The sequence below is a fragment of the Mustelus asterias genome, chromosome 10 (genome assembly GCF_964213995.1).
Source record: "Mustelus asterias chromosome 10, sMusAst1.hap1.1, whole genome shotgun sequence".
Taxonomy (NCBI): domain Eukaryota; kingdom Metazoa; phylum Chordata; class Chondrichthyes; order Carcharhiniformes; family Triakidae; genus Mustelus; species Mustelus asterias.
This window is the reverse complement of record NC_135810.1, coordinates 54,999,624-55,014,338: the sequence shown is the minus strand read 5'-3', so window position 1 is coordinate 55,014,338 and position 14,715 is coordinate 54,999,624. Positions and strand designations below refer to the sequence as shown.

At 44.8% G+C, this 14,715-nt stretch overlaps 1 protein-coding gene across 5 annotated transcripts in view; it reads right to left on the bottom strand.

The window, feature by feature from the left end:
• The window catches only part of tpp2 (tripeptidyl peptidase 2), a 147,366-nt gene that overhangs the window by 84,704 nt on the left and 47,947 nt on the right, over positions 1 to 14,715 (bottom strand). For all 5 annotated transcript variants that reach the window (XR_013498869.1, XM_078221718.1, XM_078221719.1 and 2 more), the window contains 2 exons: positions 12,234 to 12,382; positions 707 to 822 (listed from right to left, as the gene is read on the bottom strand). Coding sequence is in view for 4 of the 5 variants with exons in the window: in XM_078221718.1 (XP_078077844.1) it covers positions 707 to 822; positions 12,234 to 12,382 (265 nt within the window). In the remaining variant the exon portion in view is untranslated. The remainder of the gene's footprint in view (positions 1 to 706; positions 823 to 12,233; positions 12,383 to 14,715) is intronic.

The window sequence follows — 14,715 nt, the reverse complement described above, 5'->3', positions numbered from 1 at the left end:
TTTACCCTTCTAATCCTCTGATGCTGAGGGGCAATTTACCATGGCCAATCCACCTAACCTGCACGTCTTTGGACTGTGGGAGGAAACCAGAGCAACAGGAGGAAATCCACGCAGACACGTGGGTTTCCTCATGACTGGAAATAGGTAAAACCCAACTTACATTGGCTTAGTTATATGGCAAGGTTAGTATCCATATATCCGGACAATAGCTTGGAGTCCAAGTAAATTTGATGCCAGTTTGCGCGGGGGGGGGGGGGGGGGGGGGGTTTTAACACATATGATGAACCTGGAAGATAAATTAAATTACATTCATGGTAATTAGGTTTATGCCCTCACTGGGCGACATTTCATTCCGAAATCTCTCCACGCAAATCCTGCAAGACTTAGCAGCCATAACGGGATCTCTGTTTGCAGCGAATGGGCTGGAAAATCACTTCACGATGCGTGATATAGAATTGCAACGTAGGTGGAATTAAAAATAAGACATACAATTTTATAACATAAATACAAGCTTAAATTGTGAAAAGATACAATTCTGCCCAAATGGCCACAACATATTATGTCACATCTAGCTGTACCTCGCCTAGTCTGTAAAACTCAAATTAAATAACGTGGTTTTGGTAGCAGAGTTAATTTTACTTTCTTCAAACTATCCCAGTGCATTAAGCCGAATTTTTAAAAAATCTATGCAATATTAAAAATATACCTGAATTACACCATGTCCTTGTGCAAAAACTTCAATATCATCAACCTTTAAGGCTGTGTTTTCAAGTGCTCGCCGAATGAAATGAACTGTGTACTGAACACCATTGACCTTCAGGCCTGTAAAATATAAAACATGTTACTCTCCAGAAAGCCTGATGGTGCAGGATAAAACAGTACCCACCTTTACACACTTTTATAAGCATTTATTCATAAATATACACGTTAGAAACATACACCTCCTCAAAACAAATGCATTTCTAGTATGCTCCTCTGTACGGGAGACCAAGTGATTTCCCACTTAATGCTCAACACCTACATCAAATTACACACGATTCACAACTACCAAACATACGTAATATATTAAAGAAAAAATAAGTAAATATTTGATAAGATTGAAGCTATTGTCTTTAACCACTGCTTCAAACGCCCTTGTTACCGTCTCTACTTCTCTTCCTGGCAACTGTCTCAGACCGAACCACACTGTTCTCAACTGTGATGCTATATTTGCTCCAAAGTTGAGATTCCGAGCACAAATCCACACCGTCACTAAGACTGTCTAAAGCCATCTCCTTAACTTCGCCCTATTTCATCCCTTCCGTAGCTCATTTGCTGCTGAAATTATCATTTTGTTTTTCTAACTTCTAGTTTTGACTATTCCAATGCACTCCTGGCAGGTATCCCACTGTATAGTCCCCCACTATACTCCTTAAAAACCTACGACTATCTGGCCAAATTCCCCTCCAACTCGATTTTCAAGTTTGCCGATGACACCACCATAATGGTCAGATCTCAAACAATGAGACAGAGTACAGGAATGAGATACACAATCCGGTGAACAGATGAGACAAAAATGATCTCTCCCTCAATGTTAACAAAACGAAGCAGATAGTCATCGACTTCAGGAAGCGTAGTGGAGAACATGCCACTGTCTACATCAATGGGGACTAAGTAGAAAACTTTAGGTTTTTAGGTGTCGAGATCACCAACAACCTGTCCTGGTCCCCCCATGCCAACACTATACTTAAGAAAGCCCACCAACACCTCTGCTTTCTCAGACCACTTAGGAAATTTGGCATGTCAGCTACGACTCTCACCAACGTTTACAGATGCACCATAGAAAGCATTCTTTTTGGTTGTATCATAGTATCATAGCTTGGTATGGCTCCTGCTCTGCCCAAGACCACAAGAAACTATAAAGGGTCGCGAATGAAGCCCAGTCCATCATGCAAACCAGCCTCCCTTCCATTGACTCTGTCTACACTTTCCACTGCCTCAGAAAAGCAGCCAGCATAATCAAGGACTCCATGCACCCCAGACATTCTCTCTTCCACCTTCTTCTGTCGGGAAAAATATACAAAAGTCGAAGGTCACATACCAACCGACTCAAGAACAGCTTCTTCCCTGTTGCCATCAGACTTTTGAATGGACATACCTCGCATAAGTTGATCTTTCTCTACACCCTAGCTATGACTGTAACACAGAGGGGGGTGGGGAGGGGAGGGGCGGGTGGATTCTCCCATCCTGACCCGCACGTTTTTTGGCATGTCGGGATGGGAGTATCACATGTTGGTCATTTCATGAGATTCGTGCATGTGTCATGTGTCTCCCAGAGCCGGAGAACAGGCACAGTCACGACCTTGCTGGAAACCAGCACGAAGAGAGGCAAGTAATTTAAATTTTTTAAAAATGTATTTAAAATCTCATTATCAGGACTGGCACGGAATTCTCCGGGCCCGCTAGCATCTCCCACCCCACCAGGAGTATTTCTCTCCAGCGGGGTTTAGAGCAGCTCTCCAATTGCCGGGAATTAGCAGGGGAGCCTGCCGGATGAAGGCGGGGGGAGGGGGCAATCAGGGCATCCCAGGACGGGTGGCGGGGGGTAGTGCCCCCTGGGCATGGGCACCCTGGCAATGCCGGCTTGTACCCCCAGGCACTGCCCAAGGGGCAAAGTGCCCATGCCCAGGTGGCACTTTGGTACTGCCCATCAACATTGGGCAGTGCCAAGGGGGTGGGGCCAAGGGGGGCATGGCCTTGGGGGCAAGGAGACACGACCTAGGGGGCAATTGATGAGTGTGGGGGTTCCCGCTGCCACTCTGCATTGGGATTGGTTGGGGCTGGAGGAAGGCCAGCGAGGGTGGCGGGCTGAGGCGGGGGTGGGGGGGCAGGGGCTGCCGGGGAGCGGAGGCTGGAGTCCGGGGATGGGGGGAGTGGAGGGAGGCGGTCAGGGTTGGCCCAGGAATGCTTGTGTGGGTCATGATCAGGTCATATGGGGGGGGCGGCGGCTGGAGGGGCAGCACTGCAAGGATCCTGGACTGGACTGGCCAGCGATTGAACTGGCCAGCAAACGGGGAGACTGCCAGATCGGAGCCCAACAAAGCTTTTGATGAGATTCACGATTGTGATCTCTGCATTGCAGAGTGTGGAGATTCAGGTCTGAAGGTGAACTGAAAAAACAGTTGTGATTTACACCAGTTTTCTCGCCATTTCAGCACTTTTGGGAGAATCGCCCCCCTACATTCTGCATTCTCTCCTTTCCTTCTCTATGAATGGTCTGTATAGTGTGTACGAAATAATACTTTTCATTACACACTAATACATGTGACAATAATAAATCAGATCAAATCAAATAAACTTGAGGTGATCCAAAACTCTGCTGCCCTTGCCCGCACCAAGTCCCAATCACCTGTCACTCCTGAGGTTGCTTACCTGCAGCGGCCTCTGATCTAGCAACGTCTTGATTTTAAAACTCTCATACCTGGTCTCAAATTTCTCCAAGGCCTTATCTCACCTTATCACTGCAACTTCCCCGAGTCCTACAATCCTTTATATCTTCGCTCCTCTAATTCTGGCCTCGAGTATCCTCAATTTTAATTGCTTCACCATTGAAAGCTGTGGCCCTAAGCTCTGCAATTCCCTCTCTACATCTCAATGACACTCTACCTTTCCTTCTTTAAGGTGCTTCCTAAAGCTCACTTATTTGACCAAGCTTTTGGTCACCTGCCCTAATAGTTCCTTTTGCGGCACAGTGCCCAAACTTAGCTTTATAATTCTCCTGTGAATCACCTTGGGAGGTTTTCTTGTGTTAAATTCACTATATATGTATATTAAGTTCTTGTTTTTCATACAAATAATACTAAATCATAAGTGGAACAGTATAGTACAAGTCAAAAGAAGCCAAGTCAGATCATATAGAGCATTGTCAGTGAGACATAAGGAAACAATCAAGAACTGGAACTAAAAACGGAAAATGCTGCAAAAGTTTAGCAGGTCTGGCAGCATTTGCGGAGAGAGAAACAGAATTAACATTTTAAGGCCATATGACTCTTCCACAGAACATTCTGGTGAGTTTATCCAGCATTTTCTGTTTGTATTTCAGATTTCCAGTATTTGCAGTGTTTTGCTTTTATTTAAGCACCAGAAATAATTCAGACAAAAGGCATGAGCTGACAGATAATTTATTTAGCAACTGAATCAGTGGGTCTTCTGGAGCGATGGATTTGGATGAGCTGAATGTCATTACTCAGTTACATTTACCTTGCAAACACATTCAGAATTTAAGTTGGTGTTTTTGATAATACGGTTCCAAATTATTTGTCTTCTCCTACTTACACCATAGCTGACTGGTTATCCTTATACGGCCAAAAAAAGATAGACACAATGTTACACAAAATTAGCACATCAATTAAAATGTATTTCAGTGTTTTAGGGGCTGACACAATGAGTTACTAAACCTCTGGGATCTCAGCTTAATTCTAACTCTTTGCTCAGAACTAACTGAAAGGGTAGTTGATTTGGTGAGGCTTTAAAAATGAACAAGTCTATGAAAAGGTCATTCTTGGTCCAGAGAACATGAAGTTTAAAATAAACAAACCAGCAAACCTCATGTACCACCATAATTTGTATTTATATAGTATCCTTTAACTCAATTCTAAATCTCTTCACAGGAGACATTTTTAAAACAACCAGCAACTCAATGAAGGAGATTGGGACAGGTGCCCAAAAGCTTAGTTTAAAAGATTAATTTTGGGAATTTATTTTAAAGGAGAGAGAAGTTAAAAGGCAGAGAAGTTCAGGGAAATAATTTCGGAAGTCATTATAGAAAGATGTCATCAGTATACATGGAAGCAGGGAGGGTCCCAGAGGACTGGAAAGTAGCTAATGTAACACCGCTGTTTAAGAAGGGAGGGAGGCAGGAGATGGGAAATTATAGGCCGGTTAGCCTGACTTTGGTCACTGGCAAGATTTTAGAGCCCATTATTAAAGATGAGGTCGTGGAGTATTGGAAGTGCATGATAAAATAGGACTGAGTCAGCACAGCTTCGTCAAGGGGAGGTCATGTCTGACAAATCTTTTAAGAGTTCTTTGAGGAGGTAACAAGGAAGTTAGATAAAGGGGAACTAGTGGACATGACTTATTTAATTTCCGCAAGGCCTTTCACAAGGTGCCGCATAGGAGATTGTTAAATAAATTAAGAGCCCATGGTGTTAAGGGTAAGATCCTGACATGGATAGAGGATTGGCTGACTGGCAGAAGGCAGAGAGTGGGGATGAACGGGTCTTTTTCAGATGGCAGCCGGTGACTAGTGGTGTGCCTCAGGGGTCAGTGCTGGGACCACAACTTTTCACAATATACATTAACGATTTGGAAGAAGGAACTGAAAGCACTGTTGCTAAGTTTTCAGATGATATAAAGATATGTAGAGGGACAAGTTGTATTGAGGAAGCAGGGGGGCTGCAAAAGGACTTGGACAGGTTAGGAGAATGGGCAAAGAAGTGGCAGATGGAATACAATGTGGAAAAGTGCGAGATTATGCATTTTGGAAGGAGGAACACAGACAAAGACTATTTTCTAAATAGGAAAATGCTTAGGAAATCAGAAACACAAAGGGTCTTGGGAGTCATTGTTCAAGATTCTCTTAAGGTTAACTTGCAGGTTCAGTCGGCAGTTAGGAAGGCAAATGCAATGTTAGCATTCATCTCGAGACGGCTTGAATACAAGAGCAGGGATGTACTTCTGAGACTGGTCAGACCCCATTTGGAGTATTGTGAGCAGTTTTCGATGGGTTGAGTGGCCTAATTCTGCTCCTATGTCTGATGGTCTAAGCAGGCCCCTTGTCAGTGTGCAGATAAGGTGGAGAAGGGCTTGAGCATGGATCCTTGGTGGACTTTGGTTGCAATGGAGTACAGGTGTGAAGAAAAGCCAAAATACTGATATGCTCGTGTTAACATTCAAAGATGTGAAGTTGCCGGCGTTGGACTGGGATAGGCACAGTAAGTAGTCTCACAACACCAAGTTAAAGCCCATATCTGAGGAAGGATGTGCTGGCTTTGGAAAGGGTCCAGAGGAGGTTCACAAGAATGATCCCTGGAATGAAGAGCTTGTCGTGTGAGGAACGGTTGAGGACTCTGGGTCTGTGCTCGCTGGAGTTTAGAAGGGTGAGGGGGGATCTTATTGAAACTTACAGGATACTGTGAGGCCTGGATAGAGTGGACGTGGAGAGGATGTTCCCACTAGTAGGAAAAACTAGAACCAGAGGACACAACCTCAGGCTAAAGGGACGATCCTTTAAAACAGAGCTGAGGAGGAATTTCTTCAGCCAGAGAGTGGTGAATCCATGGACCTCTTTGCCGTAGAAGGCTGTGGAGGCCAGGTCATTGAGTGTCTTTAAGACAGTAATAAATAGCTTCTTGATTAATAAAGGGATCAGGGATTGTGGGGAAAAGGCAGGAGAATGGGGATGAGAAAAATATCAGCCATAATTGAATGGCGGAGCAGACTCGATGGGTTGAGAGGCCTAATTCTGCTCCTATGTCTGATGGTCTAAGCAGGCCCCTTGTCAGTGTGCAGATAAGGTGGAGAAGGGCTTGAGCGTGTATCCTTGGTGGACTTTGGTTGCAATGGAGTACAGGTGTGAAGAAAAGCCAAAATACTGAGATGCTCGTGTTAACATTCAAAGATGTGAAGTTGCCGGCATTGGACTGGGATAGGCACAGTAAGTAGTCTCACAACACCAAGTTAAAGTCCAACAGGTTTATTTGGTAGCACGAGCTTTCAGAGCACTGCTCCTTCGTCAGTTGAGTGCAGGATTTGTTTCACAAACAGGGCATATATAGACACAAACTCAATTACAAGATAATGGTTGGAATGGGAGTCTTAACAGTAATCAAGTCTTTACAAGTACAGACAATGTGAGTGGAGAGAGGGTTAAGCACAGGTTAAAGAGGTGTGAATTGTCCCAAGCCAGAACAGTTAGTGAGATTTTGCAAGCCCAGGCAAATCATGGGGGTTACAGGTAGTGTGACATGAACCCACGATCCCGGTTGAGGCCGTCCTCATGTGTGTGGAACTTGGCTATCAGTCTCTGCTCAGCGACTCTGCTTTGTCGTGTGTCTTGAAGGCCGCCTTGGAGAACGCATATCCGAAGATCAGAGGCTGAATACCCATGACTGCTGAAGTGTTCCCCGACAGAAAGGGAACACTCCTGCCTGATGATTGTCGAGTGCTGTCCATTCATCCATTGTCGTGGCGTCTGCATGGTCTCGCCAATGTACCATGCCTCGGGACATCCTTTCTTGCAGTATATCAGGTAGACATTGTTGGCCAAGTCACAAGAGTAAGTACCATGTACCTGGTGGATGGTGTTCTCACGTGAGATGATGGCATCCGTGTCGATGATCCGGCACATCTTGCACAGGTTGCTGTGGCAGAGTTGTGTGGTGTCGTGGTCACTGTTCTCCTGAAGGCTGGGTAGTTTGCTGCGTACAATGATCTGTTTGAGGTTGCGCGGTTGTTTGAAGGACAGTAGTGGGGGTGGCCTTGGCGAGATGTTCGTCTTCACCGATGACATGTTGAAGGCTCTGGAGAAGATGCCGTAGCTTCTCCGCTCCAGGGAAGTACTGGACGACGAAGGGTACTCTGTCCACCATGTCCTGTGTTTGTCTTCTGAGGAGGTCTGTGCGGTTTTTCGCTGTGGCGCATCGGAACTGTTGATCGATAAGTTGCATGCCATATCCTGTTCTTACGAGGGCGTCTTTCAGTGAAATCGAAGTTCTCAGCCGAGAGCTCAATTTTTGCCCCACCACCAAAATGGACCCCATCAGTCTCGCAGCGGACACAGAGGAATTTATCAGGCGAATGAGGCTCCGGGAGTTTTTCCACAAACCCCAAGAGGCCAACAGCGAACTCAATGAGACAGTCAATGAACCAGAAGAGCTGACAGAGAATCCGCGGTGCAATAACCAAAGAGGAAAGAGCCGAATTGGACTTCTCCGGAAGGCCGCTGCCCTCGACTCGACATGTATGCCCAAGCCGTCAGGTGGTGCATCAATGCCAGATTCATCAGCTGCACTCACAAGACAGCCCCAAATGTCACCCAAGCACAACGCAACGCCATCCGCGTTCTCAAGACCAACCGCAACATTGTCATCAAACCAGCAGACAAAGGAGAGGCCATCGTCATACTGAACAGAACGGATTACTGCAAAGAAGTGTACCGACAACTGAACAACGAGGAACACTACAGACAGTTACCCGCAGATCCGACCAAAGAACACACCCATCAACTCAACAAACTGATCCAAGACCTTTGATCTGGACCTTCAGAGCACCTTCCGTGCTCTCATCCCACGTACTCCTCGCATTGGAGATCTGCCTCCGAAGACACACAAGGCCAACACACTCGGCCATCCCATCGTATCAGGCAATGGGACTCTGTGTGGGAACCTCTCTTGCTATGAAGAGGGCATCCTGAAACCCATCATACAAAGAACCCCCAGCTTCTGTCACAACACTACGGACTCCTCATAGAAACATAGCACACATGAAGCAGTTGAACCAGGAACACACCTCGTCACAATGGATGTCTCGGCACTATAAACCAGCATCCCCCACGACGATGGCATTGCTGGAACTGCCTCAGTACTCAATGTCGACAACTGCCAATCTCCAGACGCAATTCTACAACTCATTCACTTTATCCTGGACCACAATGTCTTCACCTTCAGCAACCAGTTCTTCATCCAGACACATGGAACAGCCGTGGGGACCAAATTCACACCTCAATATGCCAACATCTTCATGCACAGGTTCGAACAAGACTTCTTCATCACACAGGATTTCAACCGACGCTATACACTAGATGCATTGATGACATTTTCTTTCTTTGGATTCATGGCAAACAATCAGTGAAACAACTACACAATGACATCAACAAGTTCCATCCCACCTTCAGACTCACCGTGGACTACCCTCCGAATTGGTTGCATTCTTGGACACACGCATCTCCATCAAGAACGGTCACCTCAGCACTTCACTGTACCGCAAGCCCACAGATAACCTCACGATGCTCCACTTCTCCAGCTTCCACCCTAAACACGTTAAAGAAGCCATCCCCTACGGACAAGCCCTCCATATACACAGGATCTGCTCAGATGAGGAGGATCGCAACAGACACATACAGATGCTGAAAGATTCCCTCATAAGAACAGGATATGGCGCTCAGCTTATCGCTCGACAGTTCTGACGCGCCACAGCGAAAAGCCGCACCAACCTCCTCAGAAGACAAACATGGGACACGGCAGACAGAGTACCCTTCGCCATCCAGTACTTCCCTGGAGTGGAGAAGCTACGGCATCTTCTCCAGAGCCTTCAAGATGTCATCGATGAAGACGAACATCTCGCCAAGGCCATCCCCACACCCCTACTACTTGCCTTCAAACAACCACGCAACCTCAAACAGACCATTGTACGTAGCAAACTACCCAGCCTTCAGGAGAACAGTGACCACGACACCACACAACCCTGTCACAGCAACCTGTGCAGGATGTGCCGGATCATCTCACACGAGAACATCATCCACCAGGTACACGGTACATACTCTTGTAACTCGGCCAACATTGTCCACCTGATACGCTGCAGGAAAGGATGTACCGAGGCATGGTACATTGGCAAGACCATGCAGACGCCACGACAACGGATGAATGGGCAGCGCTCGACAATCATCAGGCAGGAGTGTTCCCTTCCTGTCGGGGAACACTTCAGCAGTCAAGGGCATTCAGCCTCTGATCTTTGGATAAGCGTTCTCCAAGGCAGCCTTCAAGACACACAACGACGCAGAATCACCAAGCAGAAACTGATAGCCAAGTTCTGCACATGAGGACGGCCTCAACCGGGATCGTGGGTTCATGTCACACTATCTGGAACCCCCACGACTTGCCTGGGCTTGCAAAATCTCATTAACTGTCCTGGCTTGAGACAATTCACACCTCTTTAATGTGTGCTTAACCCTCTCTCCACTCACACTGTCTGCGCCTGTAAAGACTTGATTACTGTTAAGACTCGCATTCTAACCATTATCTTGTAATTGAGTCTGTGTCTATATATGCCCTGTTTGTGAAACAAATCCTGCACTCACCTGATGAAGGAGCAGCGCTCCGAAAGCTCGTGCTACCGAATAAACCTGTTGGACTTTAACCTGGTGCTGTGAGACTTCTTAGTGAACATTCAAAGAGGCAGCTGTTGGAAATATGCAAGACCAATTCCACAGAGCCAAACAAAAAGACATTGAAGAAAGATAACAGAGCTGACTGCATCAAACTCTGTAAAGAAGGAGCGGTAATGCATTACAGTTACAGTCAATGAGAATGCTGGTCATAACTTTATTTGGGCCATTTCTTGCCAGAGGAATAACAGATGCCAGACTGCAGATGTTTGAACATAGAGTTATGATACAGATAGAAAACAGAAATAATGACATGACCTTAATGAAAAATGGGGGATTGGAGAAAGGGTGGCTGGTGCTGAGGATGGAATGGCTGCGAGTGATTAACTTGTACCTGACTTGGCAGTGCCTGACATCGATGGGCAATGAAAGAGAGTATTCCGTTCTTAGCACTAATATACTATAACCTCATACAATTTAACAAGAAAATTATTTCACACATATTAATTATATCTAAATCGTATTTCACGAAATAAACTAGAACTTTCCTCAACAAAAAGGTAGGAATTTCTGGGTTCCTTAACATAAAATACTTCTGTGGCTGATAGAAAACTTACTGCAATGATCCCGAAATGTAACACCTGACGTATGAGAAGCGTTTGAGGACTCCAGGTCTACACTTGATGGAGTTTAGAAGGATGAGACGGGGGAACTTATTGAAAATTACAGAATACTGAAAGGCCTGGATAGAATGGGCGTGGGGAAGGTGTTTCCCTTAGTAAGAGAGACTAGGATCCGATGACACAGCCTCAGAGTAAAGAGATGACCCTACAGAAATGAGATGAGGAGAAATTTCTTCAGCCGGAGGGTGGTGAATCGATGGAATTCATTGCAACAGAAGGCTGTGGAGGCATGCCATTGAGTGTATTTAAGACAGAGATAGATATGTTCTTGATTTGTAAAGGGATCAAAGGTTATGGGGAAAAAGTGGGTGAATGAGGTTGAGAAACGTATCAGCCATGATTGAATGGCAGAGCAGACTTGATGGGGCCAAATAGCCTAACTCTGCTCCTATATGGTCTTATGCAGGCATTTTATACCAAAAGACGAGTGTGCCTATTCATTACGAATGTGGAGCTTTTTTTCGTTAACACTATCAGAGCTGAGTATTGAAAATAGATCAGTGGACACAAGAGAAAACAAAGGAATTTCATATACAATTTAAAAAGAAATGGGAACTTGGTGAATTGTCTAAAATATTTAATCAGTTTTGCATTTGATATAGAAATAATAGAAAAATGGCACCAGCATTTACTCTTCTGTTTGGAAATAGCTGAAGCCAATGATTTAAAAAGGTTCCTAATAATTGATAGCAAGGTGTACCATCAACAAGATGCAACTCACCAAGTCTCCTTTGAAAGAACCTTCCAAACACATAGCCTCTGCCTTCCAGAAGGGCAAAGGTGGCGGACACATAGGAAGACCAACACCTGCAAATTCCTGTCTGAGTTGCATATCATCCTGACTTGGAACTATATCACTGTTCCCGTATTGTCACGGAATCAAGATCTTGGAATTCCCTTCCAAACAGCGCTATCGTTATACTACACCACATGAACTACAGCGGTTCATGGTGGCTCTCCGTCACCTTCTCATGTTCAACTAGGGATGGGCAACAAAGGCTCACATCAGAGGAACTGCAATATGACCAACATTTTGGCAAGATTTGAAGGATACTTTTTCCATATTTAAATGAGCATCTTTATCACTATAACTAATGGACCACTTTGGACATCAAAGGACTAAAGTGCATTAATATATAGATCAAACTACTTTATTAATCAAGCAATTGCTTGAACCAAAAACAGACAATGCTGGGAATACTCAGCAGCTTATGACAGCATCTGTGGGAAAAAAAGTTAATGTTTTAGGTATGTGAGCTGCGTGACCCATATCTAAAAACAGTTTATAGAAATCCACATTTACCTATTTCCAGTGATGAGATTAATGGTCAAGTATACTGATACGAGTAAAACATTCTGTTTCCACAAACTATTCATTCATTTATTCAGAGCTAGTTGTTAATTACCTGAGAGGAGCAAAGCGATGCCTCCACAAGCATTTGGAGAAGACATTGAGGTTCCATTCATCAACTGTGTTCCACGAAGTGTCCAGTTTGGGACAGAAGCTATGGCACCACCTGGTGCACTGATACTCACTCCAAGAGCTCCATCCGCACTAAAAATACATGAAATAAATCTTTTAAGCTACACTCATAAGACAAAAGTCAGGTGGAGAAAATTAGTCTGTAATACAGAAAAGTAATTCCACATTTTATTTTAAGAAACTCTATTGACACAGCATATCAGCATTCCTCCTGCAGCACACATCCACCACTTTAAATACTCTCTCCACCACGGTGGCAGCAGTGTGTACCATCACCAACTGCAGAAACTCACCAAGGTTTCTTTCACAGCACCTACTAAATCTTGACCTCTACTCACTAGAGTAGCAGACACATCAAAACACAGGAGACACTGGAAAGAGTGCAAAGGAGATTTACCAGGATGCTGCCTGGTTTGGAGGGTAGGTCTTATGAGCAAAGGTTGAGGGAACTTGGGCTTTTCTCTTTGGAGCGGAGGAGGTTGAGAGGAGACTTGATAGAGGTTTATAAGATGATGAGGGGGATAGATAGAGTGAACGTTCAAAGACTATTTCCTCGGGTGAATGGAGCGGTAACTAGGGGGCATAACTATAGGGTTCATGGTGGGAGATATAGGAAGGATGTCCGAGGTAGGTTTTTTACTCAGAGAGTGGTTGGGGTGTGGAATGGACTGCCTGCAGGGATAGTGGAGTCAGAAACTTTAGGAACATTTAAGAAGCTATTGGATAGGCACATGGAGTACTTCGGGATGAAAGGGAGGAAATAGCTTGATCTGGGTTTCAGACAAAGCTCGGCACAACATCGTGGGCCGAAGGGCCTGTTCTGTGCTGTACTGTTCTATGTTCTATGTTCTAAAACAACACCACATGCAAGTTCTCCTCCAAGTCACAGACTTGCATAACTTGGAAATAAATCATAATTTCTTCATCATAATTGGGCCAAAATCCTGGAACTCTGCCTAACAGCACAAGCCGAATGTCTACACCACAAATTCTGCAGCTATTCAAGAAATTCTCAAGGACAAATATGGATTGGCAATAAATGCTGGCCTTGCTAGTGATATGAACAATAAAAGGAAATTACATGGAACAGCCATCCTAAACTTGAATCCCAACTCTTCATTTATTGTAGCACTTTCAATTGGCAAATTGGTAGCATCAGAAATGGATCAGGTAAACACTTAACATAAAATTTAACCAACAAGGAAAATTGAATAAATTTGAAGAAGTGGTTATACAGAAGGTTCTCAAGGCTCCATGTCAATATGGATAAAATTTCATTTTCCAACTTTTATCTTGAGTGTTCTATACATACCAGTCTGATGACTGGTATGGTATGACAGTCTGATGGCGGCACGGTAGCACAGTGGTTAGCACTGCTGCTTCACAGCTCCAGGGACCTGGGTTCGATTCTCAGCTCGGGTCACTGTCTGTGCGGAGTTTGCACATTCTCCCCCGTGTCTGCGTGGGTTTCCTCCGGGTGCTCCGGTTTCCTCCCACAGTCCAAAGATGTGCGGGTTAGGTTGATTGGCCAGGCTAAATTGCCCCTTTGTGTCCCGGGATGCGTAGGTTAGAGGGATCGGCGGGTGAAATATGTGGGGATACGGGGATGGGGCCTGGGTGGGATTGTTGTCGGTACGGACTCGGTGGGCCGGGTGGCCTCTTTCTGCACTGTGCGGTTTCTATGGATGACATCAGGGTATAGAACCTTGATTTTGTTTTATCTCCGAGACTGGTTTTTGCCCGAAATGAATATTACTATTGTTTTGTTACTTTCTGCAGCTTGCCCAGAAGAAACAAATAACCATTTTGATAATCCCAATGCTAAAGTTGCAGTCAAACTTTGAATCTACGGATGGAATTTTACAGCCTCGCTCAACCCGAGACCGGGAAATCCTGCCCTAGGTCAACGGGCTTCTCAATTGTCCACTCCTCGTCCATTCTGATTCCAGTGCCGGGTGGGGTGGTAGAATTCCGGTGTATATGTAACATTGCAGTCCAGTATTATGGGATCCTCTGGAAGAGTCAGAGTTGTCACTGGATGCAGTATAATTCCACCACTGTATTAAACATTTTGGACCTCTGCCACGTTTTAAATTTACCAGAATAGATTTAAACTCTGCCTACATTCCTCAAATGAGCAAATTTTATCTTAGCTCCTCACTGTGTGCAGAAGAATTTCAATTTCATCAAGTAAACATAACTGAAGTTCTGACTGGAATAAGTATTATAATCTTTGACAGTTTAGTGCAGTCTTAATAACCTGGTTTAAGGAATTATTTAAATTTCTATAACTGCAAAAAAAGTAGGTTACATCTGAAAATGACAGGCAAAGTGAAGAACTTTTCTAAACCTGCTGACTTTGAAAACCTAAGTTGTGAGGGTACGTCACTTGCATCCAATATTCA